At 37.3% G+C, this 27,365-nt stretch overlaps 1 protein-coding gene across 5 annotated transcripts in view; it reads right to left on the reverse strand.

Moving 5' to 3' along the window:
* Positions 1 to 27,365, reverse strand: part of Nav3 (neuron navigator 3) — a 686,168-nt gene that overhangs the window by 75,975 nt on the left and 582,828 nt on the right. For all 5 annotated transcript variants that reach the window (XM_057757535.1, XM_057757536.1, XM_057757534.1 and 2 more), the window contains 3 exons: positions 4,141 to 4,273; positions 3,127 to 3,397; positions 1,519 to 2,227 (listed from right to left, as the gene is read on the reverse strand). In XM_057757535.1, the coding sequence (XP_057613518.1) occupies positions 1,519 to 2,227; positions 3,127 to 3,397; positions 4,141 to 4,273 (1,113 nt within the window). The remainder of the gene's footprint in view (positions 1 to 1,518; positions 2,228 to 3,126; positions 3,398 to 4,140; positions 4,274 to 27,365) is intronic.

The raw sequence follows: 27,365 nt of genomic DNA on the forward strand, positions 1-27,365 counted from the left end.
GGAGTTTCCTCTTTTTAAAATAGGTTCCTCAAAAATCTAACGGGGACAGTTAAGGCAAGGTTAAGTAAGTAAGGTAATGTCTGGAGGCTTGAGGGATTCAGCTGGAAATATTGGATATTGTTGGCAATTTACAGATTTGGGAAAAATCTTCCCATGGAAAAACCACAGGGATTTCTGTCAGTTGCCAGAGTTATTCAGATATATACCAGTGATTTGAAATATCATTGGTGCTAAGTAAGATATTGGAGTTTAGTTCAGAAAACATTTTAGTTTTGTAAATGAAACAGATGATATAATCAAATTTATGCAAATATGGAAATAACATGATATGAAGTAATGGCATAATGGTGACTAATTCAGCTGCAATGAATCCATATTTCCTGCAGTGGAAGATTTTTATGACGAATATGAGAAATTGTTTCATAGGTAATGGGCCACAGGAGGGCACTATTGGCTTTCACATAAACAGTGAAAATATTTACTTTTGCTAGAACTGTAATATATTCTTTCTAAGAAGAATTGACAATTCAAAACATTCTTCACAATTAGTACTTCTAATGAAAAATTTGACTATTTTTAAAACATTTATGCTTTTAAGGTTGCTTAAATGTGAGAGCAAATTTTTAGACTCTCTAATTCTAAATAAATTCAAAATTCTAGGTAAACCTGTTGAATAAGAACAAACCTTAAATATTTAACAAGTAACAAAAAATAAATGATACTGTATTAATTTGAACATGAGGAAATAGAGGCAGCTATTTGTCCTAAGTCATCCACTAATTTTCCCCATGCTACTTATAGTATCTAAAATCAGGGCTATTCCTAAGCAGAACTTCACATACTTAATATAAATATAATTGTGGTGCATACCACATACTGACTTTTGTCAAAGAACACTGATAAACGGTTATCAATGTTACCTCACTTGTGAGTTCTTACCCTGTGTTAGACATCTAAATGTTTTAAAATCTGAGAAAAAAAATCTGACTTTTTGTTTTGTATTTTACTATGTTAAGAGTAGCCCTATAAATAGTTCCAATATAAACAGTCATATGGAATACATCCTCTATATTCATAACTACCAATGAATGCATTAAGAGTCAGTCAAGATAATGTATATTAGAAGTAAGTGCAGTGTATATCAACAGCCATGCAGGTTGATTTTTTTTTTTAACTATGGACAGGAAAGATGGAAACTGCTGAATTATTTTACAAGCTATCACTTATGTTTTCACTACTTGTATGAACAGATTTTAAGCATGTTGACATACTATTCGTATTTCTCGCATACATCGTATTGACGGTATAGCCGAAAGACTTAACCGCTTCTCTAAACGGGCATCACTTTTTACACTAGCAGTTCACACAATCAGTTCTATAGAACTCAATATATTTTTAACAAGTCTAGAATACAGAATCATCAAATATCTAGAATAAATTAAAATACCTTTGTGTAGAATAAATCTGTGTTATATACTACCTTTTACGTTTTCCCAGCATCCCTATACATACCCTTACCTTCGAAATGTAGGTGAGGCAATATCTGGATATTTGGACCCTGGCTGTCTGAGCCCTTGCGCACCACAGGCACTGGCAGAGGTGGGGCTGGATTTGGGGGAACCTGACAATGAAACACTCTCTGAATCGGACACTGCGACTTTTTCCTTCTCTTTGTCTGTTTGGTTGACAGTGACCGGACTCGAGCGCCCTGAGGCAATCTTAGTGGGTTCTCTAAGTTTGGAGGTGGTGGCCCCCGCTGACTTGCTGCTGACGTTAGAATCGATGCTGCTGGTACTGGATCTGTGGCCGCCTCGCCCAGGGATACCGCTGGTGCTAGACTTGGAAGGGCGGGGCAAGCTGCGGTACTGGAGGGTAGTCTTGGAGCTCACGTGCAGGACAACGTCATCTTGATTCTGGGACCCATCTAGACTGGTTTTCCTTCCTGCATTGGACTTCCCACCAATGGCAGCCGATTTGGGGATCTTCCCCAGTGTTGCCGAGCCACTGGTTATGGTGGCCCCACTGTTGGTAATCATAGTTGAGGAGCCTACAGCACTTGGCTTCTTATAACCAAAAGAATTGCTGGCTGAGGATCTTCCAATGCCCGACGGTGGCTTTTTCCCTTCATCTCCGCTGCTTTTTCCTGCATCTGAAGGAGACCTTTGCAAGGATGACCCTTTCAGGGGAGTTTTCCCTTTCTCTGACGCTTTGGCATCATCAGTCTTCCCTAATTAAAGAGAAACACACAGATGGGTTCATTTCAATGCTTTGACATCCTAACACCTCCAAAACCAAATGTAAAACGTGAACGCTCTTTAGCTCTTTCTATCACTTCAGTTCTGACATATTTCTTGTTTCAGATCTAAACAGACACACTCTATGAGATGATTGAGAGTATAGCTAAAAAAAAAAAAATGTCTGTTGGGGGAAATGTAATGAGCTCGAGGAAATAAAGCGAAAATGTGATTTTCTTGTTTGTTAGTTTTTTGTGTCTTACAACACTCGTTTCAGAAGGCTGTCACTTATTCCCATCAAGTTGAACACTAGACCAGTGATTCTCAACCTTCCTAATGCTGCGACTCTTTAATACAGTCCCTTGTGTTGTGGTGACCCCCAACCATAAAGTGATTTTCATTGCTACTTCATGACTTTAATTTTGCTACTGCTATGAATCATAGTGTAATAGACACTATTTATAAAATAAGGGGAGAGTCTTTCAGCTCTCAGATTTGTAGCAAAAAGTAGTGACATCTGTGAAATCAATACTGAAAACATGGCATTTGTAAATCAATATTGAAAATATGTATTAAAAAATCAGGAAAAGTGAGTTATTGTTTATGCATAACTAATACTTTATCTGTACATAACATGACCAGATTATAATGCAGCACATAACACCCACTGTGACAAATGGTCCCCTAAAGGTTCTCAGACTGTCATACTCATGTGGGCTGATCTGACCAAGTATGTGGATTATAGAATACAATTACTTAACTGTGTTAAATAACTGTGTTAAACAGAATAACCTGATTATTAAAGGGAGAGTGAATACATGTGAATACAGATGCAAAACAGCATCATAGGTTAAAATTCTTCTGCAGCGCAGACCCTAAGTGACAAACTTACCAGGGGTCTTGAGCGTACTCGTGCCGGTTTTCTGCCTAGCTGAGGTTCCTCCCTGGGCAGACATGCCTCTCCTCCAGGAGCCTGTCTGAGACACAGACAGGCCCGCTTTCTGCCCTGTCTTCTCTGGGTCTTCAGCCAGTCCAGAGGTGGCGCCCTTCCACTTGGTTCCTCCATCACTGTGGCTGTCAAAATCTTCTTCGCTCTTCTTCAGATCCTCCGCCCTATCCCAGGTTTCATCGGCTGTGGAACGTTTCTCTGCATCTGTTTTTAGCTATAAAGAAAAATTTCCCATGGGGAAAAAAGACCTATAAGACGTGAATCGGTAACTGGGATGCATTTTCAGATCCATGGTAGGAAAAAATAACGAAGCAGCGACTTCCACTCCAGAAACATGCCAGAAACAATTCTATTTATAACTATAGTTTCCCTCATGTTTCATAAATTTCAGCCATATAATTTCCTTTCTCAGATATTAGAGAAAGTCAGAATAAATAATGTTCAGAAAAGCCTAATTAAACTCCACAAAGGAAGGGATTTTTCTATGACAGACATGACAAGAAAATCCAAGACAAGGTAAGATGCATTCAAAGCTCTTTCTTGATTCACTGTTGACAAGGGAGCCTAGTAATTGGTTTTTTAGATCATTATAAAATTAGTCCAGAAGGATCCAATGTTAGACTCTTTTTAAACTTGGTTTTTAAGTAAATCAGTATTAGAAGGGGAAAAGATATCAAGGTAGGTCTTTCTGGGTTAGAGGTCAGCAAATATTTCTAAGCTGTTTACAATCTTCAGTAGAAGCTGGGGGTGGGCATTGCTATAGTTCTGAGGGGCACAACTCTAGGGGACCTAAAATAAAAACACTTCAGATTCCAGTGTTGGTGAATCATTAGTATCTCTGCTTATTCAACTTATGCAGATACTTCAGATTAAGGAGTAAAACCACAGTTTAATAAAGTAATTTTTTTGAGAAAGAAATTGATAGAATCACTGGGGGAGAGAGAAGATGGGTCTCACCTGAGTGTTCTTCCTGGAGGGGACAGTGATGTTGGAATAAGAGCTGAGGGAAGATGCTGTGTTCAGGTCATCTGTGCTGATGTTATCAAGTGTGTCACTGAGACCGCTGCTCACTGAACTGCTGTCATCCCAGCTAAAGATAGGACACAAAACAGCAATGAGTTGGTCACAGAACAAACAACATGAACCACCCGTATTTCCATACAATGCTTTCATATATCACAAAGACATTAAAAACATTTATTATGAGAATTTGCTCCCTATCCATTTTGGGAATATCCTATTTATAAGAACTGAACATCTACTAAATAATAGCCATATTTAGGAAGAACCAGAAGACATGGCTTCCAGGTGAACAACTGAAGCATGAGTGGAAATTTTGAGAGAAGAGTAATACCCCGTACTCACAAAAGCAACCTGGAATCAAAAAGTATCTAAGAATTAATTCTCTGTTCAAAAAATGTTTGCTTTAATCAGGCACCTGAAAACCACTCCTAATGTTTCTATTTGAAAATTACAACCTTCAACCAGGCTTAAATATTGAAATCCACCCCAATTCCAAACAACGTAAGATAGTCTCCTATCTGGTGCTCCTCCTGCTGTTGGCCTTTGCAACACAACTTCAGTGGCAGCATCTGAGTGAATCATCAAAAAGATATATTTGGAGCCTAGAGAGATGTCTCAGCTGCTAAGCGCACTTGGTACTTTTGCACAGGGCCCAGACTTAGTTCCCAGGACTACACAAGACAGGTGGCTGTGAGCTGCTGTGTGGGTGCTGGGAACTGAACTCTTGTTCTCCGAAAGAACATCAAGTAGCCTTAACCTCTGAGCCACTACATCAACTCCATTAAATGAAAGTTTGAGCAACATTTTGCTCAACATAGTTCTTTGTTAAGAAAACTTAAAGTAATACTTTTTTTTAACAGTTAATGGAGTTATTTTTCTAATCTTAAACTTCCATGACATTTGACTTTCTTCTTTGATTTCGTAGATAACCAAATTCTCCATAGCCATGATGCAATTAATTCTGTTGATTGTCACACATTTAATTAAGTTGAGAAACCTTAATAGAAAATAGTTTTTAATGAAAGAATTATTAGCATAATTAGCTCTGAGTAATAGGCCTCAAAACTCATTAAATATTTTTTCCATCTTTCATTTTTAATTGCATTAAAATCTGAGGGTTTTTAACTATATTCTGCATAAAGGGCACCTCTTTATTTCTGCCAAATTACACATCCATAATTCTGATGAATTTTTTCCCTCACAATCTATAACAAATTAAAAAATTGTGGGATTTGTTACACACACAGTTTTTATTTACAGATTGTGTAGTTAATATCTTGAAACAATACAAATAAAATCATTGAAACATTCACACACAGGTCTTCTCATGGACATGATCCTTCTTTTACTGGGTAGGAGGGCAGAGTTGTACTCACATATGTCTTATTATATTCTTGCCTTGGCCTCTTTTTTTTTAAGTCTTTTCTTATTTATTTATTTATTTATTTATTTATTTATTTATTTCTACAGTATTCTCAGTACTCTGCCTGCAAGCCAGAAGAGAGCACAGATCTCATTACAGATGGTTGTGAGCCACCATGTGGTTGACTGGGAATTGAACTCAGGACCTTAGGAAGAGCAGGCAATGCTCTTAACCACTGAGCCATCTCTCCAGCCCCCTTGGCCTCTTATTTTTGTCACTACTGTCAATCAACATACTACTCATAAATTCATTCATCATTTTTCTAACTGAAAAACATGATAACAATCTGTGAAGCCCAGAGAGATTTGTTTATTTTGTCCATGGTTGTTTTTCATCATATCAGGGAAAAATATCTTGATTGTAAGAGGCACTCAATCAAAGCCAGCTTTTATAAATCAATCATTAATGGTTATCTTCTCACTTAATTCTCCATGCTGACAGTAATCACCTAAGTAGAATAGTATATATTGCATTGGATGTCTGAAGACCACACCTATTTGTGCCTTAGTCTTTAAGACACAAGTTTGATTTACTACACAGGTCTTGAACCATGTCCAGACTATATTACCATGTTGAATTCCAAATGAAAGCTCAGACATAGTTGGCTCCATTTTTAAGCAATCCAGAAAGTTTGTAAAACTTACTAATAATATTATGAATTACATGTAACTAAACACAAATTCTGCAATCATTTTGTCATTGGTAAGCAACTGAGCCCTACATTTAAAATACTCATTTAAATTTTTGAGATCTATGAACAGTTGTCAAATCTCTAGGACAATATTTTATATGTACTTAGAAACAGCTTGGTACTCTGATAATAATGGAGATGTACATTTATTTCACAAGTGTTATCCTAGCAACATTTCTGTTGCTGGGATAAGAGATCCCGACAAAATGCAAACTGTTGGAAAAAAGGTCTATTTTGCTCACCATTTCAAGTTATACTGCATCACAGCAGAGAATGTAAGAGGGCAAGAGCTGCACACATTTAGTTACATTATATCTACACTCAAGTGTGGAGAGAGAAATGAATGCCTGTACAATTAGTACTTGGATGACATCCTCCATTAAACAGTCCAAGACCTAAGCCCTAAGGAATGTTGGTGTCTAGAGTGGATTGGGTCTTCCCACCTCACTCAACACAACTGAGCCAAGAACCCACAGACAAACACACAGGTGAACTGAATGTAGACCATCCTTCATTGACATTCTCTTTCTGGGTGATTCCACAGTATGTCAAGGTGACAAAAAAAATTAGCCTCTTCAAGTATTTATTACAATATTGAAATTTTTCAAGCATTGGTGAATTAGCTGAAATAGAAATAAAATTTCAGTCTCTAAGTACTAAAAGATGCAGGCCCCTCAAGTGTCAGAGAATGTCAGGATTCTCATGAGACAGTAAAGAAAAACAATATTTCCTCTCCAACTTAAAGGAGGCAAATGGCATAGAATATAATGTAATGACTATTTTAAAGATTTTACTGAATATTTCTTAAATATGAAAATAATTGCTTAATAAAAAGGAAAAATGTAATCATCATGAGATTATTTTGTAAAAGTTTCTGGATATTCCATCCTGAAATAAAGGGAAAATTAGATAATATTTACACAGTAGAATGGAATCACTAAAAATCCTATCCTATTTTAAGATATATTTTTCTGTATGATTATTAAAATAATGAGATGCATTTCACTTTCACAGTCTGTTCTAGATGCAATGACCTTTGCAATGTTGAGAACTGTCTAGGCTGTGAAGTTTAGAGCAAACTATTAAGTCCCTGACACTGGTCCTCACAGCTACGAGAACATGCAACTAGTTATTCTTTTATTATACAGATTTGTATGTAAACACAATATATAATTCATGCCAGCTTTGGATATTTTAGACACTGAAGTGTAAATTCATTATTACTTTAGGGTCATTGATAGAAAACAACATAGAGTTATTTCAAGACAGATTAGTTGAGCATTTTATTTATTTATTTGTTTATTTATTTATTTACTGTAAATAAAGAAATAAGACATCAGCATAGATTTCTCTTTTTTTATTATCAGCAGAGACTTCAAAGTGGGAAAAATCCAAATTGATATATTAATATCTAAATTTTATACTAGATTAAATAGATAATCTCTCAATTAATAGCCTTTATATGACTTTATTACAGTTTAAACAATTTTTCCTTATACCCACCAATGTCTCATATTGCCACTGTATATTATCTGAATAATTTGGTTTACAATAGAACTGAAACAGCATTTCTTCATGAATCCTTCCATACCTTCCCAAAATTCTTTAATTCGTGCACATCTCTATTTGCTTCTATTCAGCCTCTAATCTCCTGAGACATTCTGCAAAAAGCTGTTCCAGTCACAGCGTTATAGCCAAGAGCAAAAGCAGATCCCTTTTCTCAGCCACAGAGCCCAACCTAACTTTGACTCGGTCTAGTTCCTTAATGCTTATAGACTAAATCAGAAAATGCTCCAGTCTCGTGATGTTACAACTCATGGCCATCATATGTGATTACTAGCCTCTGATTCTCAAATGAATTTCCTTTTTTTTTTTAAAGATTTTTTTTATATATTTATTTATTATGAATACAATTTTTGTCTGTGTGTATGCCTGCAAGCCAGAAGAGGGCACCAGACCTCATTACAGATGGCTGTGAGCCACCATGTGGTTGCTGGGAATTGAACTCAGGACCTTTGGAAGAACAGGCAATGCTCTTAACCGCTGCGCCATCTCTCCAGCCCCATGAATTTCCTTTTATGAATTATCATAATAAGAAAGAGGTGAAATGGGAACAGAACTCAGTGAGGTGGGGGATGAGTAAGTTTGGATTTAAAAAAAAACCTGTTTACTTAAGGGAATCTCATTGACAGAATAAGTGGGTAGACAGCTGAGAAGTAAAGCCTTCTGGGAGCGAAGAGTGAGAAAAGATAAACGTGCACAAATGGAATCCCCAAAATACCCAGACCCAAGAGACATATGGGACTAGAGTGGCGGGTGCGGGAAGAGTACAATTGTTCAGGGAGAGAGCAATCCGAATTCTCTGCTGGAGTCTGTGCTTAGCAATGAAATAAAGTGTGTGTGTGTGTTAAGTGTTTATGTGTGGCTGCACTTGCATACATATGTGTACACATGTGAAGACCACAAGTCAACATTAGGTGTCTTTCTCAATATCTCTTTAGTTTATCCTCTGAGTAGAGGCTCTTGCAGTACATGGAGCTTACTGATTCAGGGAGACTAGCCAGCAACACCCCCCCCCCCCCAGGGTTCTCCTGTCTCCGTCCCCCAGCACTGGGATTACAGGTACATGCTCCTCCATCCTTTTACAGGGTAAGGGAGATCACACTCAGGTCCTAACGCCTGTAAGGCAAACACTTTAATAACACCCTTCCCACCTGAAGGTGAATGTGATAGATATATTACAAACAAGGCACTTAAGGAAGCAGTTGAGATGACATTTCAAAGTTTCTAAAGAAAAAAAAAATACATGCAAATAAAAAGAAGAAAAGAGTTGCAAAAATCATTCTGAAGAAAACACCAGAGGGTTTGCTGATACTTGGAATGTGGGCAAGAGAAAAGACTAGTGCTAGCCAGGGAGGAAGACTTCTGGAACAGTAAGAAAAGAACTCATCAAGAGTATTCAAAACACAACCCTGAAGAATGTTGTGTTTGAACTTGCATCATCTCCTCCCATGTCAAAAGATGCTGGTCTGTTTATTTCTTTGTAGCTAAGACGATAATCTTTAATAAACTGACAACCCATATAAAAAGGTTAAAAATCTTCACGATTATAATTTTAGTGTGATATAAAATTGAGTTTAATCTATGAAATGTTAGGGGACTAGTATTTATAGGATGTGGATTTGGAAGCAGACAGCAATCCATCAGGTACGCACTGGCCTTCTCATTTCCTCTTCTGTTCTCGAGAAAACAAATAATGAAGACTTACATTTGTTCTCTTGGAGCATCAGATAAGGATAGATAAACAACAAAATGAAAAGCTCTCGTTCTTTATCAAAGAAAGCCCCCAGGTAATCTCTGTCAAATTTAATAAATAATGTTGGTTTAAAATGAATTTATGCAGTCAGGCAGATTTTTATATTTTAATAATATTTGAGGCACAGAAGAAAAATAACTATTTTTTATCATGTGGGCTGAAATCACAAGAGCAATAAAATAATGTCATTAAAAATTCATTCAAACACATTACTAGAATAATGCCATAATAGTTTTGAAAATTTATTTCATTGCTCATTTTTCACAATAGTGCTGTATGAATGAAAAAAATATCATATTTATGATAAGTAGAGAAATTATGGCAAACACATATACATTAAAATTATAAAAATGAAGATTGCAACCTGTTTATATGGATTTAAGACTTCAAAAAGATGACTAGTATGTATTTTATATCATATATGATTTAAAAGCCAATAAAGACCTATAATGTCTAATTTGCATTGTCTACTTGGTTGCCTTTAAAATCACTCCAAGGCACATCTCACAGTGTAACTCTGAGGAAGTTTCCAGAGAGGTTAAACTGAAGAGAGAAGACTCATTTCCGCTATGAGCTGGAGTCTTGGGTTCACAGAAAAAGGACAATGGGTTTTTAGCACTGCCTTCTCTGCTTCTTGTCCACAGCAGCAATGCGGCCAGCCTTCTTCTCCTTCTTTATCATAGCGAATGGACAAAATAACATCTGTCTTCCTCAAGCTGCCTTCATTCAGTATTTTATCAGAACAAACAGAATAATAATGAATACAGTACTTACTATTGACAACTGGCCAGAAATATAAAACCACAACAGAGTTAAAATCTGTAATCTGCCTAGAATTAGTCATTCATAATATTTTAACCATTTCTGAATCTTTCTGGATGTTACACATATAGGTAGACATTTTCCTTTTTTTTTTTTATTTTTATTTTGTTTTTTTGAGACAGGGTTTCTCTGTGGTTTTGGAGCCTGTCCTGGAACTAGCTCTTGTAGACCAGGCTGGTCTCGAACTCACAGAGATCCGCCTGCCTCTGCCTCCCGAGTGCTGGGATTAAAGGCGTGTGCCACCACCGCCCGGCGACATTTTCCTTCTTATAATACTGCTTTATGTGTATGCATTATATATTCACTTTATGCAATGTTATCAAGATTTTAATTTGCAAGACTGTCTAAATCATTACATATGTGTGCAATGACTATAAAATCATCTTATATGAAATATATATTTACTAATAATCTATAGTAACCTATAAAAAAGTTTATCATTTTCTATCAATCGTTAAAAAAAAACTTTAAGGAGTATTACAGATTTATGTAGTATTAATTTTAATTGTGGTTATATAACATAGAAGGGTGTCCTTAAATGTTCTAAAATGTTTGAGATTGAAAAGACTTGAGAATTATAGTTACATTTATCAAAAATTAGTTAAGTTGAATTTTCATTAATTTTATCAGCTATTCTTTAACTTTCTTTTATGTTCTTTGCAAAAATATTAGATAATCCATTTGTATTATATTATTATAACTTTCCTTTGTTCTTGAGGAATTCTTAGATGTATGCAATGAAATATGATCATATCCTCCATTTTCTTTTTGTGACTTTTCCCATTTTTCCTTTAACATGTTCCCCTCTCAACTTTATTTCTTCTTTTTTGATAACCCACTAAGTCTAACTGATTGCAGTTAAGCTTTACATTTCAACATTTAAACTATTTACACAATATACTACTTTTATTAATGTCATTTTAGTAAATTTTATAAGATGTTGGTTTTTTACCTTATAATAGTTCATGATCCTAGAGAAGCTAAATAATAAGATGAACCCAAAGAAAAACATATATAGACCCACCTGGGAACTGGAAACAGACATAATCTCCTGACAGAATTAGGGGTATGGGGGTAGGGGGAGAAGGGAGGGGAGAAGGGAAAGAGGAGAAGAGGAGAGTTGAGGAGAATTTGAGGGAACGGGATAGTCGAGAAGGAGGAAGGACAGAGATGACAGCAAGAAAAGAGCTATCTTGATTGAGGGAGCCATTATAGGGTTAGCAAGAAAACTGGCACTAGAGAAATTCCCCGGAATCCACAAGGATGACCCCAGCTAAGACCCTAAGCAATAGAGGAGAGTAGACCTGATCTTGACTTGCCCTGTAGTCAGACTGATGATTACCACCATAGAACCTTCATCAAGCAACTGATGGAAACAGAGGCAGAGACCCATGTCAGAGCACTGGACTGAGCTCCCAAAGTTCAGTTGTAGAGTGGGTGGAATGAGAATATGAGCAAATAGGTCAAGACCATGATGGGTTCACCTACTGAAACAGTTTACCTGAGCTAATGGGTGCTTACCTATTCCAGGAGGACTGAGAAGGAACAAGCATAGGACCAAACTAGTCCTTCTGAATGTAGTTGACAGATTCATGGTTGGGACAGACTGAGGGGTCACTGGCAGTGGCACCAGGATTTATCCCTATTGCATGTACTGGCTTTTGGGGAGCCTATTCTCTTTGGATGTATACCTTGCTCAGCCTAGATATAATAGGGAGGGCCTTGGACCTTTTCCAAAGCAATGTGCCTTACCCTCTCTGAGGATTGGATGGGGGTGGGGTGGGAGGGTGTGTGGAAGAAATGGGAGGAGGGGAAGGAGTGGGAACTTGGATTGGTATTTTTTTAAAAAAATTAATAAATTTAAAAAAATAAAAATAAAAATAATATTTTCTTAAAGTTCTGGACAAATATTTTGATTTCTATGATTTTTCATTAATTTTCTCTTGTTAAAAGAAACATTTTTAAATTTTATGTGTGTATTTTGCCTGCCTACATGCATATAGTACCTGCAGACCCAGAGACGGCGTCAAATCCCTTGAAACTGCAATTAGAGACTTTTGATTCTCTCTCTCTCTCTTTCTCTCTGTTTCTCTTTCTGTATGTGTGTGTGTTAGGAACTCATTATCTGTAGGAACTCCAAGTGCCCTTGATCATGAAGCCATCTATAAAATTTCCCCTTTTATCTCTTAGAGGAAAGCATTTAGTGACACCCACTTTTTCCTGTTTATTATTATGGCGTACTTACACAGCTTCAGCATGTGATATATGGACATTCTACATATTATCACATGTATTCCTCTCATGGCATCTTTTCAATTTTATTGTGGTAATATGCTATTATAAATATGACATAGATGGCCGTATCTATAAACTGCAGATTACCACTTTAAAATGAATATGTGTTTAAATTTAAATAAGTGTGCATTAGAAGATTCAGAATTTTAGATGTTCTATTATTTTAAACAATGATTACCATATTTATTCATTAGACCATCAAACATTTATCAAATGACATGCACAGAAAATATAGAAATAAGATGTTATAGAGACCCTACATTGACCTTAACTTTGATAACATGTAATTCTCACTTTTGGGAATTCACAGATTGGTTTTTGGACAGCAGAACATTCGTTACTAGCTCTCTATTTAATCACAATCATAGCTATTAGGCCTTAGCTAAATTGTCTCCCTTCTCAAAATCCCCCTTTCTCATTTGAAATATTCTTGGCATTAGCTATCTGTTTCAGAATAATAGAAGTGCCAAAATGACTATAATTTCAAGGCTGAGTAAAAAAAAGAGAAAACATTATATAGAAAAGAGGAGCTTAGGCAATGCTCAGCAAGTTGGCTACAAAGCCGTGAGCAGGATTTGAAACACAACTCCATTTATTTCCTGCTCGCTTAAAAGAGTATGCATTCAGGCAAAAGCACAATGACACACTTTTACTTTATGTAGACAAATATTATTAACAATGAAGAAATATTTTGCTATAATATAGCAAAATATATAATATATCACATAAAATGTACTATAATAAAAATCTATTTTTTCCTTTTCAAAATTCAGAACATTGCTTCAGTAAAGAATATTCCTTTGAAAAGGTGGAAGGAAGGAATAGAGGGAGGGAGAGAGGGAGGGAGGGAGGGAGGGAGGGAGGGAGGGAAGGAAGGAAGGAAGGAAGGAAGGAAGGAAGGAAGGAAGGAAGGAAGGAAGGAAGGAAGGAAAAAATGGCACTCGAGTGAGCATCTTCAGAGGTGAAAGGCAGTTCAGCATTAGGGAGCTATCTGCCCAGAAATCAGCTTCCCCCACCCATGAAGGACAACAGATGGTAGCAGTGACAAGAAAAACTTGCAGCAGATTCTTCCTGGCACACTTACAAAACATCTATGTTTCTTTAGTACAAAGAACTTACTGTCCTTTCCCCATACTGTGCAATGACTTTAGGATACAGGATAAAATAGGAGAATGACCCTTAAAATATCTTAACAGATCGAAAGGATTAAACTGCCAAACTGGGCTGAGGTGGTGACATGGCCCTAGCTGGGCTGGTCTCAGCTTTCAGACAATTAGCAGACAGGGCCCTTATTGTTGATATGTCACATGAACTACGTTAAGGTCTCATACACAGCCAGCCACCTGCTTTGGGCCACTGCCTGTCTTCTGGCACCATGGTCACTATTTCTGAGCTTCATCTAATGACTCACATTTTTTTTTTTTTTTTTTTTTTTTGCTCCTTCTCTTCCAGAGGCTATCTGTGCAAGGATTGTCCTTGTTCATCTGGATCATCTCATTCTTTCATCAGGTGCATCAGACTCAGAGCACTCACGCAGAGATGGGGGTCAAGGAGACACAGGCAAGTGAGGGGTCACTGAGTCTGCACACTGCCAGAGGCTGTGGATTTAAGGAGCGGCCAGTCCTCAGAACATTAACACGTGAGATGAGATACTGAACGGCAACAAAAGCCTCCGACAAATGTAGCCACTCTTCTAAAGCAGAGGGGCTCACATCGCGAGAGGAGAAAGTTTCACAGGGTTTTTACAGTAGAAAGCAGAAAGAGCTATGAGGAAGAAATAATTGCAAAGGATGAGAAGTAAAATGTTTACATCAATAAGCCTGCAGGAACTCGCATCATTGGTAAAGGTACTTCTGATGAGGGGACTCTGTGGATTAATCTGAGTGAACCCCTTCTTTCCGAATTAGTACCTCCATGTTTACTGCAGCCATAAGAGGCACTGAAGACTCAGATGGGTAAAAGTCAAAATAACTGAATCAGGAAATTAATTGTATCAATAAGTGTTATCTCAACCTATGTCATCTCTTCTAAATTTACTTACTTACATGTATAGTATTAATCAATGAGGCCAGTGCCTCAGCATACAGTTAACCTTCTACGTCAGGGGTTTCTGCACATATGCATGCAATTAGTCACAGACTGAAGATACCTTGGGAAAATGCATCTCTAGCAAACATGCCCAGATTTTTTTCCTTGCCATTCTTACCTAAATGATAGAACATGACAATTATTCACACAGAGTTTACATGATTTTAGTTGCTAGAATATAAATATGACTTAAAGTATATGAAAAGATTCACAGAGAATATGTGAAAATACACCACTTTTATCCTACAGATAACGAATCATGATTACAGCAGTGTCCTTTAGATTTCAGATGTGTGGAAACCTGCACATCCAGTAAGCATATCCTGTATCCTGCTGTGGATCCACATCCCTAAGACAAAAACCCATCTTTCTTCGACAAACATAATCTCAACCTTCATTGAGCTGGCACCAAGTATAACTGATCTGTGTTCTTTGCATCTGTAGTCCCAGGAATCTTGACATTTCTCAGTAAACTGTAGCTGTAGTATTCTAATTAGTCCCTGAGCCTCTGACCTGGGTTTCTAATGCATCTTTCAAAGACCCAGAATGAATTCTGAAAATCATAGCCTGGGATGAAGAAGACTTCAAAGTCTGCTCATGGGTGACTTGGCCTACTTCTCTACAATTCCCAACACAGCGCCACACTGGCTCCATTTCAATCTCTCGGCTGTCCTTTTAATTTTATGGATCTATATTTTCCCGACTTTCTGCACATATACATCTCCTGACTCTTACAGGTCCCCTGCTAAATAACTTTGCTCTAAAATCCTTCAAGCACACAATTCTCTTAAATGACATTTCTTGGTAGTTTGTGAATCTAGAGTTCAAGTACTTATAATCCCCATTAGAGTGATACATTTCTCATTACTCTGATTAATTCATCCAACTTTCAATTATACATATCCTGCTTACAAGTAGTTATGGATAGATTTATTATTATATACATACATATATATAATTTTGTAAATATATTAAAATTCAAGTAAATTTAAAAATATATTTATATAAAATTAGAAGATTTAACTCTTAAATAGTAATAACATTCCGACATTTTTATCTCCTTAACATATTACACCATTATATCCAGTGGATCATTTCAGTTATCAATCATTATTTATAACTTTCATATAAAGGTATACCTCAGGCATTTGAAATACATGTTTCCCAGATTGCTTTTGGTGTGAAGAACATAGGATTTTGCAGTTATAAGCTGACAGCAAGGGCTCCCTTGTCAAGGGCAATATTTAAACAGCCTATTGAATGTAGAGAGGTTGAGCTGGTGCCTGCAAGGAGCCTTCACCCCTTGGTTTTAGACTCTTTGTTATGGAAAGGTACTCTTCAGGCTACTAAAAACAAACAAACAAACAAAAACAAAAACAAACAAACAAACAAAAAAAACCCAAAAGACATGGGCAGCTACAAACCCCGCTTTCAGGGTACCAAGTAGCACCCCCTCCCCTGGGGGCTTATTCCAGACTACTCTTGAGAAACCCCACTATAGGTAATTCCTCCCTAAAAGATGCCTGGGACCACACCTACTGGCTACTTGAGATAGGCCTGTAGATCTACCATGTGTGCCCTTGTGTTCTGTTCCCTGCCTTCCTAAGGGTCACCCAGAAATGCTCTGCTTTGCACTGCCCTGTTTATTAAAGATGGATTTATTAATTTGGTCTGATTCAGCTTATTGTACTGGCAGCAGAGGAATCCAGCAATTGGGGATCCAAAACTTAACAATAAGGAAGAAATAAATTTCATGTTTAACTATATTCTCTGAGGGTTTGATTTCTGATTAATTCTGTGTTAGGATTTGCTTTACTTTGACAGTCAGTGTCCCTTTGTAACACCAAAGCAGATTGCCTGGCTTCTGATCCTGCGTTTATTCCATCACACCAGCAAATCTTACGTCATTGTCAATGTGTTTATTTCCAAAAGTTCCAACTTTTGACTCATAGGATAATTTTGATCATAAGGTATCACATGAGATCCCAGGGCACTTTTGATTCTTTTACTCTGCAGTTGATTAGTTGGATTTGTTCTGTTTTTAAGGTCCTTTATTAGTTCATGATTACATAAGGGTAGACAAAAATTATCTTTTGTCCTCAATAAGCATAAAAAGGCAGATGGTTAAATAACTGTAGCTGAAACTCATTATTTTAGTTCATTGAAACCCAAATAATAGAAAAGTAGAAATACACAATGTAAAGGCTATATTCAAAGTTCCTTGTGCCTATAATCATCAGTCATAGTGGCATCATAGGCATGAGAAATGTTATTTCAGCAATTCGCGATCATTGCTTATCATTATAGCATTCTTATTTTACTTGTTCATTTAGACTCCAGGGATTTTTCTAGGTCTGTAATGGGCACATAAAGATCAACTGAAGAAAAAAAATGTCCTTGTCTAAGAGTTTCTATTGTTGTGAAGAGACAGCATGACCATGGTAACTAGTATAAAGTAAGATATTTAATTGGGATGGCTCCCTTACTGTTTCAATGGTTCAGTCCATTATCATCATGGCAAAAAGCATGGTGGTGTCGAAGCAGACGTGGTGCTGGAGCTGAGAGTGCTACATCTTGCAGGCACTGGGGAGTCAACTGAATGTCACACCGAGGGAAGCTTGAGCAGAAGAGACCTCAAAGCCTACCCTCACAGTGACACACTTCCTCCAGCAAAGCCACATCTCCTAATAGTGCCACTCCCTTTGGAGGTTACTTTCTTCCAAACCACTTCAGGACTCCTTCAGGATCTTACTAAATGGAAATTGTCATAGAAAGTAGACAGCTTTGCCAGAGAAATTAGCCAACCAACTAGGAAACAGCTCTTGAGCCGAGAGTAATCCTTACTATATGCTTTGTAACAGTAAATGCATGGGCAAATGCACACATATGCACTCACACTCACACATACACACACACATGAGAGAGAGAGAGACAGAGATAGAGACAGAGACAGAGAGAAAGAGAGAGAGTGAGGGTTGTTGACACAACTTGTGAAGTCACAATTGATTATTGGTTCACAAAAGAATAAATTCATCAGTGAAATCTAACTTTATGCCATTTAAAACATAAAACTAACAACACTAATCATGACTGTATTTTAGCATGGCAGGAACCAATAATACCTCTTCAAGGAATCTATTGTGATTATACTATGAAGTCAAACTTAAGAATACAGAAACAAAGTTCTGTTATTGTTACATTTAACTGAGTTTTTAAACTTTATAAGCAAAGTCAGGGGATAATACGTTTATGATCTTCACTACCTCAACCACATATATTAAGTAGACTCTCTGGAAGTCAATTGTATAAACAGTGGCATCTCACACAGGAGTTAAATGAAATCCTTTTCTAAAATATTTATTGTGTAAAGCCCTAAAATTTGTATCGGTTTGGACATATTCACACATAGTAGAAAAATAGATCTAACACTCGGAAAAATGGCACATATCTTTTACTTTATTTCTCAAGTTTGGAAGAGAAAGGATAGATCCAATCAAAAGACTTCTAGGAAATGTTCACATCTTTTTGACCTTTATCTCTGTTGTCAGTGAATGTTAGAAATATGAAAGCAACTATTATAGTAGGTTTTAAAAATTGCCTTAGAAAGAGGTCATAAGGACAGTTGTATGATGTTCCAGGACGGTCATTTTTATAGTGTAAGAATTTTGAAAATATGTGTGCTGGCTATTTTAAACCTAACCTATAAAAATGCCCAGAAGTTATTCTGTTACCGAGTTAAGAATATGTCAACAGAGTTTCACTCTATTATTTTATACACTTGCATCAAAGAAGAAATATGTGACAGAAATAATTTGAGAAAGGATTTAGTTTGGTTCATGGCCTCAAACGTAATCTGTTCACCAATGGCCTGGGGGGCATGACAGAGATTAGTCTTTCATAACATGGTGACCAGCTAACAGGAAAGGGAGATAGGTAAGAAGGGACCAAAGCAAAACAAAGTCCCCAAGGATACACTTTGAGTGATCTACATTCTCCAAGGAGGATTCATCTTTCATACTTTTCTTCATCTCATATGTCATGTTAGGAGTCCATCAGGAGGTTAAGGGATTGCTTGGGTCAGATTCACCAAGATCCAATATAAGTTCCCCCAAACATACCAGTTAGCAACTACACATCTAAAGCATTTCATACACAAACCAGAACAGGTACCATGAGCATGGGACAATATTCCCCCATGCTCATCGGGATTTATGTTAATATGACAATTTGGAATGATTTATAGTCAAATGTCTATTGCGAAGTCTAGGAACCATCTTCAGGTAATGTGGTCAATGATAGTAGCACAGGCTTACTTCAGATAACCCGGGATACAGTGTGTATTTCTTATGACTTCTGAATTTTACATTGCCTAAACTATGGCTTGTAGGTTAATTTGCAGCGCTAGCATCAAAGAATTACCTTTTGAAGAGTATTTTCAATTTGAATTTAATTTAGCCACTCATATAGGGCATAAACTACAGGATGGTGAACTTAACGTTTACCCTTTCTAACAAGGATTCAGTTTTCTGTGTGCTTGAATGATTTAATGCTTCAGCAAAAGATTGCACATCAAAGGATGAAAATGAAAGACAAAATGGAAGAGTAATGGGTTTGCTGAACTTTTCCCTTCACTCTCTCAAGCGGAAATATTTGCAGTACTAATTCTGTGCCATAGTCTATGATAATAGCGTTGCTTCCCTTGGCAGAAAGGCATTTGGGAAAAAAAGACAACGATGAAATAAACCTATTCTTTAGCCTTTTGTAGTTCATATGCCCATTATGGACTATTTTACGTGTTACTTTAAAATCAGCTCATGATGTATAATGTCTATCCAACATCAATTGTATAGTTAAAGCAATAAAGATTAATCTTACTGAAATCTCTAAAATTCTTTCAAGAGTAGTGATAAGAAGGGAAGAAAATTTAATGAATTTATGTAGTATCATACTGGTAACGCAATATCGAATATGGTAGAAGATTAGCAAAGAAAGAAAAGTGTTGCATCAAATTTTTGACTCATATAAGGATTCTTTTATTTAGAAAAAAGCCTTTTGCAATGTCCTATTGCTTTGACAATAAAAACAATAGTTGTTATTAATTATGTTGATGTATAAATTAAAACTAATATGCTGTTCTGTCTGATTTCATCATCACAGAAAATAGGTTAATAGAGACTTAGTTAAATACAAAATATCCACAAAGCTATAAAAATAATCAATTAACAAGGTTTATTTTAATTTTTGTTTCAGATATACATATATACATGCACACATTTTCTGTATGTATCTGTGTAGATACATGCATCTGCATCTGTGTACAGATACATGCAAGTGCTTGTACATGTGCATGGAGAGGCTAGAGGGGAACAATATGTCTTCCTCGGTTGCTCTCCATCATATTTTTTTGAGGCAGGGACTTTTCTTGAACTTGGAACTCAATAACTTGGCTAGGCTGACTAGAGAGCAAGCCCCAAGATGGATTTCTGTGCACTTCCCCAGTGGTGGATTATAGGTCTGTGCAGTCTCACCAGACCTTTACTTGGGTGCCAGGGAGCCAAACACAGATTCTCACATTTGTATGACCAATGGCTGACCAACTCCCATCTCACTTGTCCAGGGGGTGCATTCATTTAAATATCCATTACTTACATATAGAAAAATTTCAAAAGTTGACAATAATTATATAAATTTATAAATTTTATATATACTTACCTTATTATCATAAAATATTTTAAAGTAAAATATTGAATAAAACTGAATGCTACATCTCACTGAGTAAACCACCCACCCCCAACCCAACAGCCCCCACCCCTTTTGCCTTATACTCTCCAGGAGGCAGTGTACTGTTATACAGACTCTGGGGTTTCTTCGTAATATGTCATACTGCTTTACAGCCTCTTCTGTACAGTACCAAGCAGAAGACACATATGGACACCAAAATAATATTTAATGCTTCCTGCGGCTGTCAGTTTTCAGCAAGGACTCCGATTTCTAGAATTAGCTCATACATGTCAAAGTCTGTTACAAAATCAGCGCTCCTAGAAAATTTATGTATCTTGGCAGCTTAACAAAGAAATCCTCAATTTCAATGAGATCAACAGAACCATTTTTAGAAAATTACTGCCAGACCTGAAGCTAATTTCCCCTCATTCTACAACATCTGTACGTCTCGTATAGAAATCTGGGTTTGAATAAGCCCTGAGGCCTAACAAATGGCTGGCGAGGCTTAAAGAAAATAAACACCGAACACCATTTGAAAGGAAAAGCACCAGATAGCATACGGGCTCCAGGCTTTACAGGCAAAAATAGGAGCAATGTACTGGGACCATATAGGAAACCTTTACCACACTGTTTAGTGTTATGAGTGATGGCCAATGGTGCTCCTAGGGTTCCAACACATAGACGATGGCACAGAAATGCCAAGAAAGGAGAACAGAGCAAAGGACAAAAATGCAACGTGGAATGGGAGCACAAGTCAGCTAGACATGCTGTTGAACAGGTGACTGCTCCCAAGATTTTAAATTACAGCCAACTTCCAGTTTGCTCTTTTTTGTTACTTCAGACTAAATGAATGATCTTCAGTCGAGAGTAATCTTTTAAAACTACCAAGTGGTACCATTCTTTTGTTCTTTGGATACTGTATTTGCTTTAAAAAAAAATCATCTCGGAACCCAGAAGGGACTTAATGAAACTAAATTAATGAGAAGAACCATGAGTTACTGGTGCGTATGTGTAAAGATATGAATGTGTGTATATAAACATGTATTAAACCAGGCTCCATAACCATGAAAAAAAAAATAAAAAACTACTCTGTTCATTAACCTCTAACACCTCATTGGATACAAAATTTAAAAGGATAAAGGGAAGCAGGAGCAGCTCTGCCCTAACAGCCTCTCCTTATGTCACTGTGATAACAACACTGATAAGAAGGCTGTGTGCCCCCAGCAACATTCTTACCATCATCCAGAACTGAGCATGTGGGAGAGTATGATGTCAGTCAAAGTGTTGCACATATCTGATAATTAAGTTTAATCTTATTTTCATTTTTTATAATATTGGTTAATGACATAAATCCCAGACTTTCTGAAGCTGTCAACAGAATGCCTAAGACTAGTAAATTAAGAACACATGCACTATCCAAGTCCATGGGTAATGCGAAGGTAAACGGAGACAGAGTGAATGTTTGCTTTGAGGTAATTCTGTTAGCAAACTCTTTCACAAGTAGTATTGAAAATGAGCCAAGGACTGCTTGACTATTTTCCAGGCATCATCTCATGTAATCCTTCCACAGTTCTGCAAGGGCAAACGCTATTACACTACTTTTCAAAGAAAGAAAAAGGCTAGAGCCAAAAGTAAAGGAATGTGCCCAATCTCGCCAAAAAATTATGAAGTGAGTGGGCAGGAAGATAAAATCAGTTCCTGGATGTTCAGATTTGTGGTTTTGCCATTCTTGTTTTAAGGTTTAACGGAAGCTATATGTGGAAGGGGTTTTCCTGCATTTATGGGTGTGCATCATGTGCATGCCTCGTGATCATGGATGCTAGAAGCTGGCATCAGATACCCTGAGACTGGAGTCCCAGATGGTTGCAGCTTGTCATCTGGGTGCTAGGAACCTTATCCAGGTCCTGACTGCCAGATCTCCAGTACCCTTTCCCTAGGCTTAGTTTATAATTTCCACACCATCTGAACTATATGATGAATTCACAAAATGTGGAACCCATTGATGAATGACCCTGAAATATTTGAAAGCAGATCAACAGTCTACATGTCTGTTGGGTTTTATTCTACCCAGGCTCTTATCTTTTAAACTGGGCACTCTATTTTCTCTACTTCTGTAGTTTTATCATCCTTCACTAATAAGCATACAACTCTGAATAATTGGTTCTTGGATCCCTTTAGACGCTTCAGCCCTGACCTTTTCCCCAGGCGCAATTTCTGTTTCAAGCTGCCTGCCTGTCATCTCTGCCTGGATGTTCAGCCCACACACAATATGCTTTTTACTGACTTCTTTCTCTTCACAACCCATCCCTTCTACTAGATCTTCTGTTTCTGTCCATCATCTTCACAGTCCATTCGGCAGCACAGACCCAGTAAAAATCATGAAAATGAGCTGTATCATTATTCACATGGTGCTCATCTTTCTCTTTTACTGACTACACCTATCTGTCCCTTTGACTGTGACCCCAGCCTCTGAATGTCTGCTCGTTGGAATAGGAACAGAAAGGACACTTGCCACATTCTCCAGAATCAGTGCAAGCTCCTGTGCAATATTTTATTCATCCTCCATCCCAAGAGGAGATAGCCCAAGAGCTTCTTTTCTCTGGGTATTAGCACTACAGGACAGGTAAAGTTGAACTGCAGCAGCTCGCTCAAAGCTGTGCTGTGTATCACAAACCCGGGACAGATGTTTGGTAGTGGAAGGCATTGGCACTTGGAGAGAGCTACTTGTCATGTTGAAATTGTACATTATTACACTCACCTTAATGTAAAATCTGTTATAGTGACCTCCACCCTTGTATCCTCTGTACCATGTTTATTCATTAAGGATATCTTTATCATTTTGAATGTTACACAACCATTTACACACAATATTGAGATTTAGATCTAGGGCCATGTAAATGTCAGGCAAGCATTCCACCACAGAACTATATCCTATTTCCTCTTTTTACTTTTCATTTTGAGACACGGTCTCATAACGTTCCTATGAAGTGGCTTAAATTTTCTTTGTAGTCAAGGCAGGCCTTGAACTTGCCATTCTCCTGTGTCAGCCTCCCAAGTGGTTTATAGTAGAATGTGGGCTCTTAGCACCAGGCCCAGACAAACACATTTCCAGCGCATTTCTTCCCTCCCATTTCCTGCTGATCAAGGTGATTCTTTCTGAAGACACAGTAGATTATTTTCTCCTAGTCAAACAACCCATGTGATTTCTCAAGTGATCAAATAATGAAACAAAACTTTTTAAAAATTTTACAATGTTCTAAGGAAGTTAAATTGTCATCAACTAGAGTCACCCACTCCTGAGCTGAGTCTTTCTGCATCAATTAACACAATTGAGACAATCTCCCACAGGCCTGCACACAGACAAACTAAGTCTAGACTATCCATCATTAGGAGCCCCCTCTCAGGTGACTGCAGACTGTGCCATGGTGACAATTAAAAGGAGCCATCACAGCAGGCTACACTGTATGAGTGAGTTACAGCCACACCCTTCTATTTGAATGATTTTTAAAAAGTGTTTCCTCTAGTTACTTTCAATCACGACGAAGCAGAAGGGATGAAATAATACATTTCCTTGGAGTATCCGTTTTGCTAGACAAACAAAATGATGTTTAGTTGAAAAGGAGGACTACTTAAAAAGGAGTTAAATTTTTTTTTGATGAATTGTGGAGTCTAACCTTCACAGGGAAGGAAATGGACAAACAACAAGGTTATCAATTTTTGGCAGGTTAATGGATTGTGCCTATTGTAAAATGCTATAGTTTTAGGATAATAAAGAGACTAACTTGGAAAGGGAGTAATAGCTATTAGCGAGAGTGAAAGTCAAGCATTTTTGAATAAAGAGAGTAAAGTTAATATTAATGACAAATTAAAAGGTGTCAGTATGAGGAGAAGGTGTCATGATCCTCTGCAGCTAGGCGACGAGAATATCAACATCTAACAAATTATTACTAAGCAGATCCAGAAAGTGAGTAATGATTTGGAGCTCAAAGTTTGGACAATACAGGAAGTGGGACTTGAAGTTCTTGGAGGATCACATTAAGGATAAGGAACTGTGGGTACTGAATTCTAGGATACATAAAAGAAGGGTGTTTGATAATAAGAAGACATAGAAAATGGAGTTTATTTTATGTGATATATATAACATTTAATATGATGTGAATGTATTATATTGCATTCACATTGTGTATAATATATATAGACACACATTCACATTAATGAAGCACACATGGGGGTGAGTCCACGTGCATCTGTGTGCTTATGAATATGGATGGAAAGATCGATTTCAGGTGTCTTTCTCCATCACTCTACTGTCTATATAGACACAGGTTCTCTGCCTTAAATCTAGAGATCTCTGAGTCACATGATAGTCTAGCTCACCAGCTTGCTCAGGCATCGCCTGTCTAGAGTCGTGGGATGACAATAAGTGTACCACACACACTGGCATTTACGTGGGTTCTTGGGATCTGAAGTCCCCTTTTCATCGCTTCACGGTAACTGCTTTTTTTTTTTTTTTTTTTTTTTTTTTTTTTTGGTTTTTCGAGACAGGGATTCTCTGTGGTTTTGGAGCCTGTCCTGGAACTAGCTCTTGTAGACCAGGCTGGTCTCGAACTCACAGAGATCCGCCTGCCTCTGCCTCCCAAGTGCTGGGATTAAAGGCGTGAGCCACCACCGCCCGGCGGTAACTGTTTTTCTTACTAAGCCATATCTTCAGCCCCAAAATGAAATTAAAAGGGGGGATTTATAGAATTACAGATATGTGGAAATATGAATATCAGATATAAATTTGACATATATATTTGATAGGTATTTGCTTAGCAAATATCCTTCAATAAGACTTTAGTGTAGAAAAATATCACAACTTTTGTTCCATGAGAAAACATATAACAGAAATATATATGTATATATGTGTATATACATGCATGTTCATATAACAGAAATCACATATGTATCTAGAAAAAAAATCAGAATATCCAAAGCAAAAGTCACTACCCTAAAGTTAGAGTTATCAGAAAAAGTTTAAAGAGCATGTTCCTTTGAACAGATGTGTATAGGTATTTGTAAAAGAGGTCATAATTACATTGAGTAATTAACAAGGAACAGTTAATAGAAGATTATCTTTGTGGTGTGAGCAAAGGCAGAAGAATATGCATTGATTACAAAGAAAGAACAAGGTCATTGTTGAAGTCTCAGAATGGAGGCCTCCTGACGTCCTGGAGGACAATTAGGTTCTTCTCCTTCTGGGAGACATTTCATTTCCTTATAGAAGCAATGGCATACAAAGCACTTCCACAAGCCTTTCTCCTACTTCTCATCCATGTGTCCAATGAGGTTTTCAATTAGGGAAACAGGCTTGCTTTGAGGTTTTAGGAGAGAAGGATGCAGGATACAAAGGTAAATCATGATGGTGTTCAAGATCATAACAAGAAGATGGACAGCTGTCTTGGCTGAAAGGCACATCAATAACAAAGAACACTTCCTCTGTCTCACACCACCCACTGTTCACAGCCAGGCGGTCACTACGGTGGCCCTCTCAAGCTACGCTGAGCACAGAGATCTGCACCTGCCCTAGTCATGCCCTGAGTCCCGAGGTACTGATCTGCCGAGCTCACTATTAGTACCTGTGCAAGAATAACAAAAGGCTTGAGAGTCTTCTCCTTCGAGAATATTCCATGCACCTGGAAAAAAATTGTTGCTTCTTCCTATTATAATGATGTAATAGTTCATGAGATAAGAGACATTACTGCAAGGTAATTAAATATTCACATATAACATGAAAGACTCATACAGCCTAGTATGTTTGTCTCTTAAAACATAAAATTCCAACTCTCTATTTATTGTCTTTTTAAGGGCTGCTTCTCATATCTGTTAGCTTGGCATGTGAATAAAATCTCCAATAGCCACCATACCCCGGTGTGTGTTTCCTAAATGCCTGCTGATAGGATTTCGAATTAGTCTTTTTGATCCTATCATGCACATATGCTCAACTAGATGAAGACACAAACAAGTTTGAGATATTTAGATGCGGCTGACGATACCTGGAGTACTTACTTTGCATTTCTGATTAATTCCCCTCAGTAGGCTGCACTCACCACCATGCTCTATGAGACACAGCATCAGAGTGAAAGAACAGTGCAGGGGCCCCCTATGACCAGTAGGATATCTGAACACTATTATCTAACCATGAATAAATTGGTCTGATACCTTGACAAAACTCCAAAGCAGCAACCAATCAAGAACTATGATCTATTTCAGAAAGAAGCTAAACTATCAAGAGAAAAATAAGATGTGAGCATTGTAATCAATACTGACACCCACTGAGTTAATGAGCTGCTGTCATTGTAACAATGGAAGAAAAATGTAGAGAAGAGAAACTCTCCAGACTGCAGTGATTAAGCCTTTAATCTAGAGAACATTTATGCAGGTGAAATTTATTTTAAGAGCATGCCTCTAAATGGAAAACACTGAAAAGTTAATTTAAGATTTACCCTCTGTATCATACAGACAACTTAATCTTACAAAAGGGTTGTATTGATCCTCGGAAACCAGAGATGCCTGCTGCTTCTGCAGCTTCTAAGGAGACTTATTACACTCTAGTTTTCTAGTTTCTACTCGTCTGGGTACGTTTTTATATTTTATAGCTCAACTTACATTATGTGAATACCTATGAGACAGGTATTTGTCTCCATGGATATGATATAAGATTCTATTGCCAGAAGAATGGGTGGGGAGAGTGTGGAAGGGAAGCTTGTGAGGCACTGAAATATGATAGATGATTTTACTTTCTGTGCTTCAGTTGGTTCACT

This window comes from Chionomys nivalis, chromosome 25 (genome assembly GCF_950005125.1).
Source record: "Chionomys nivalis chromosome 25, mChiNiv1.1, whole genome shotgun sequence".
In the NCBI taxonomy this organism is placed as follows: domain Eukaryota; kingdom Metazoa; phylum Chordata; class Mammalia; order Rodentia; family Cricetidae; genus Chionomys; species Chionomys nivalis.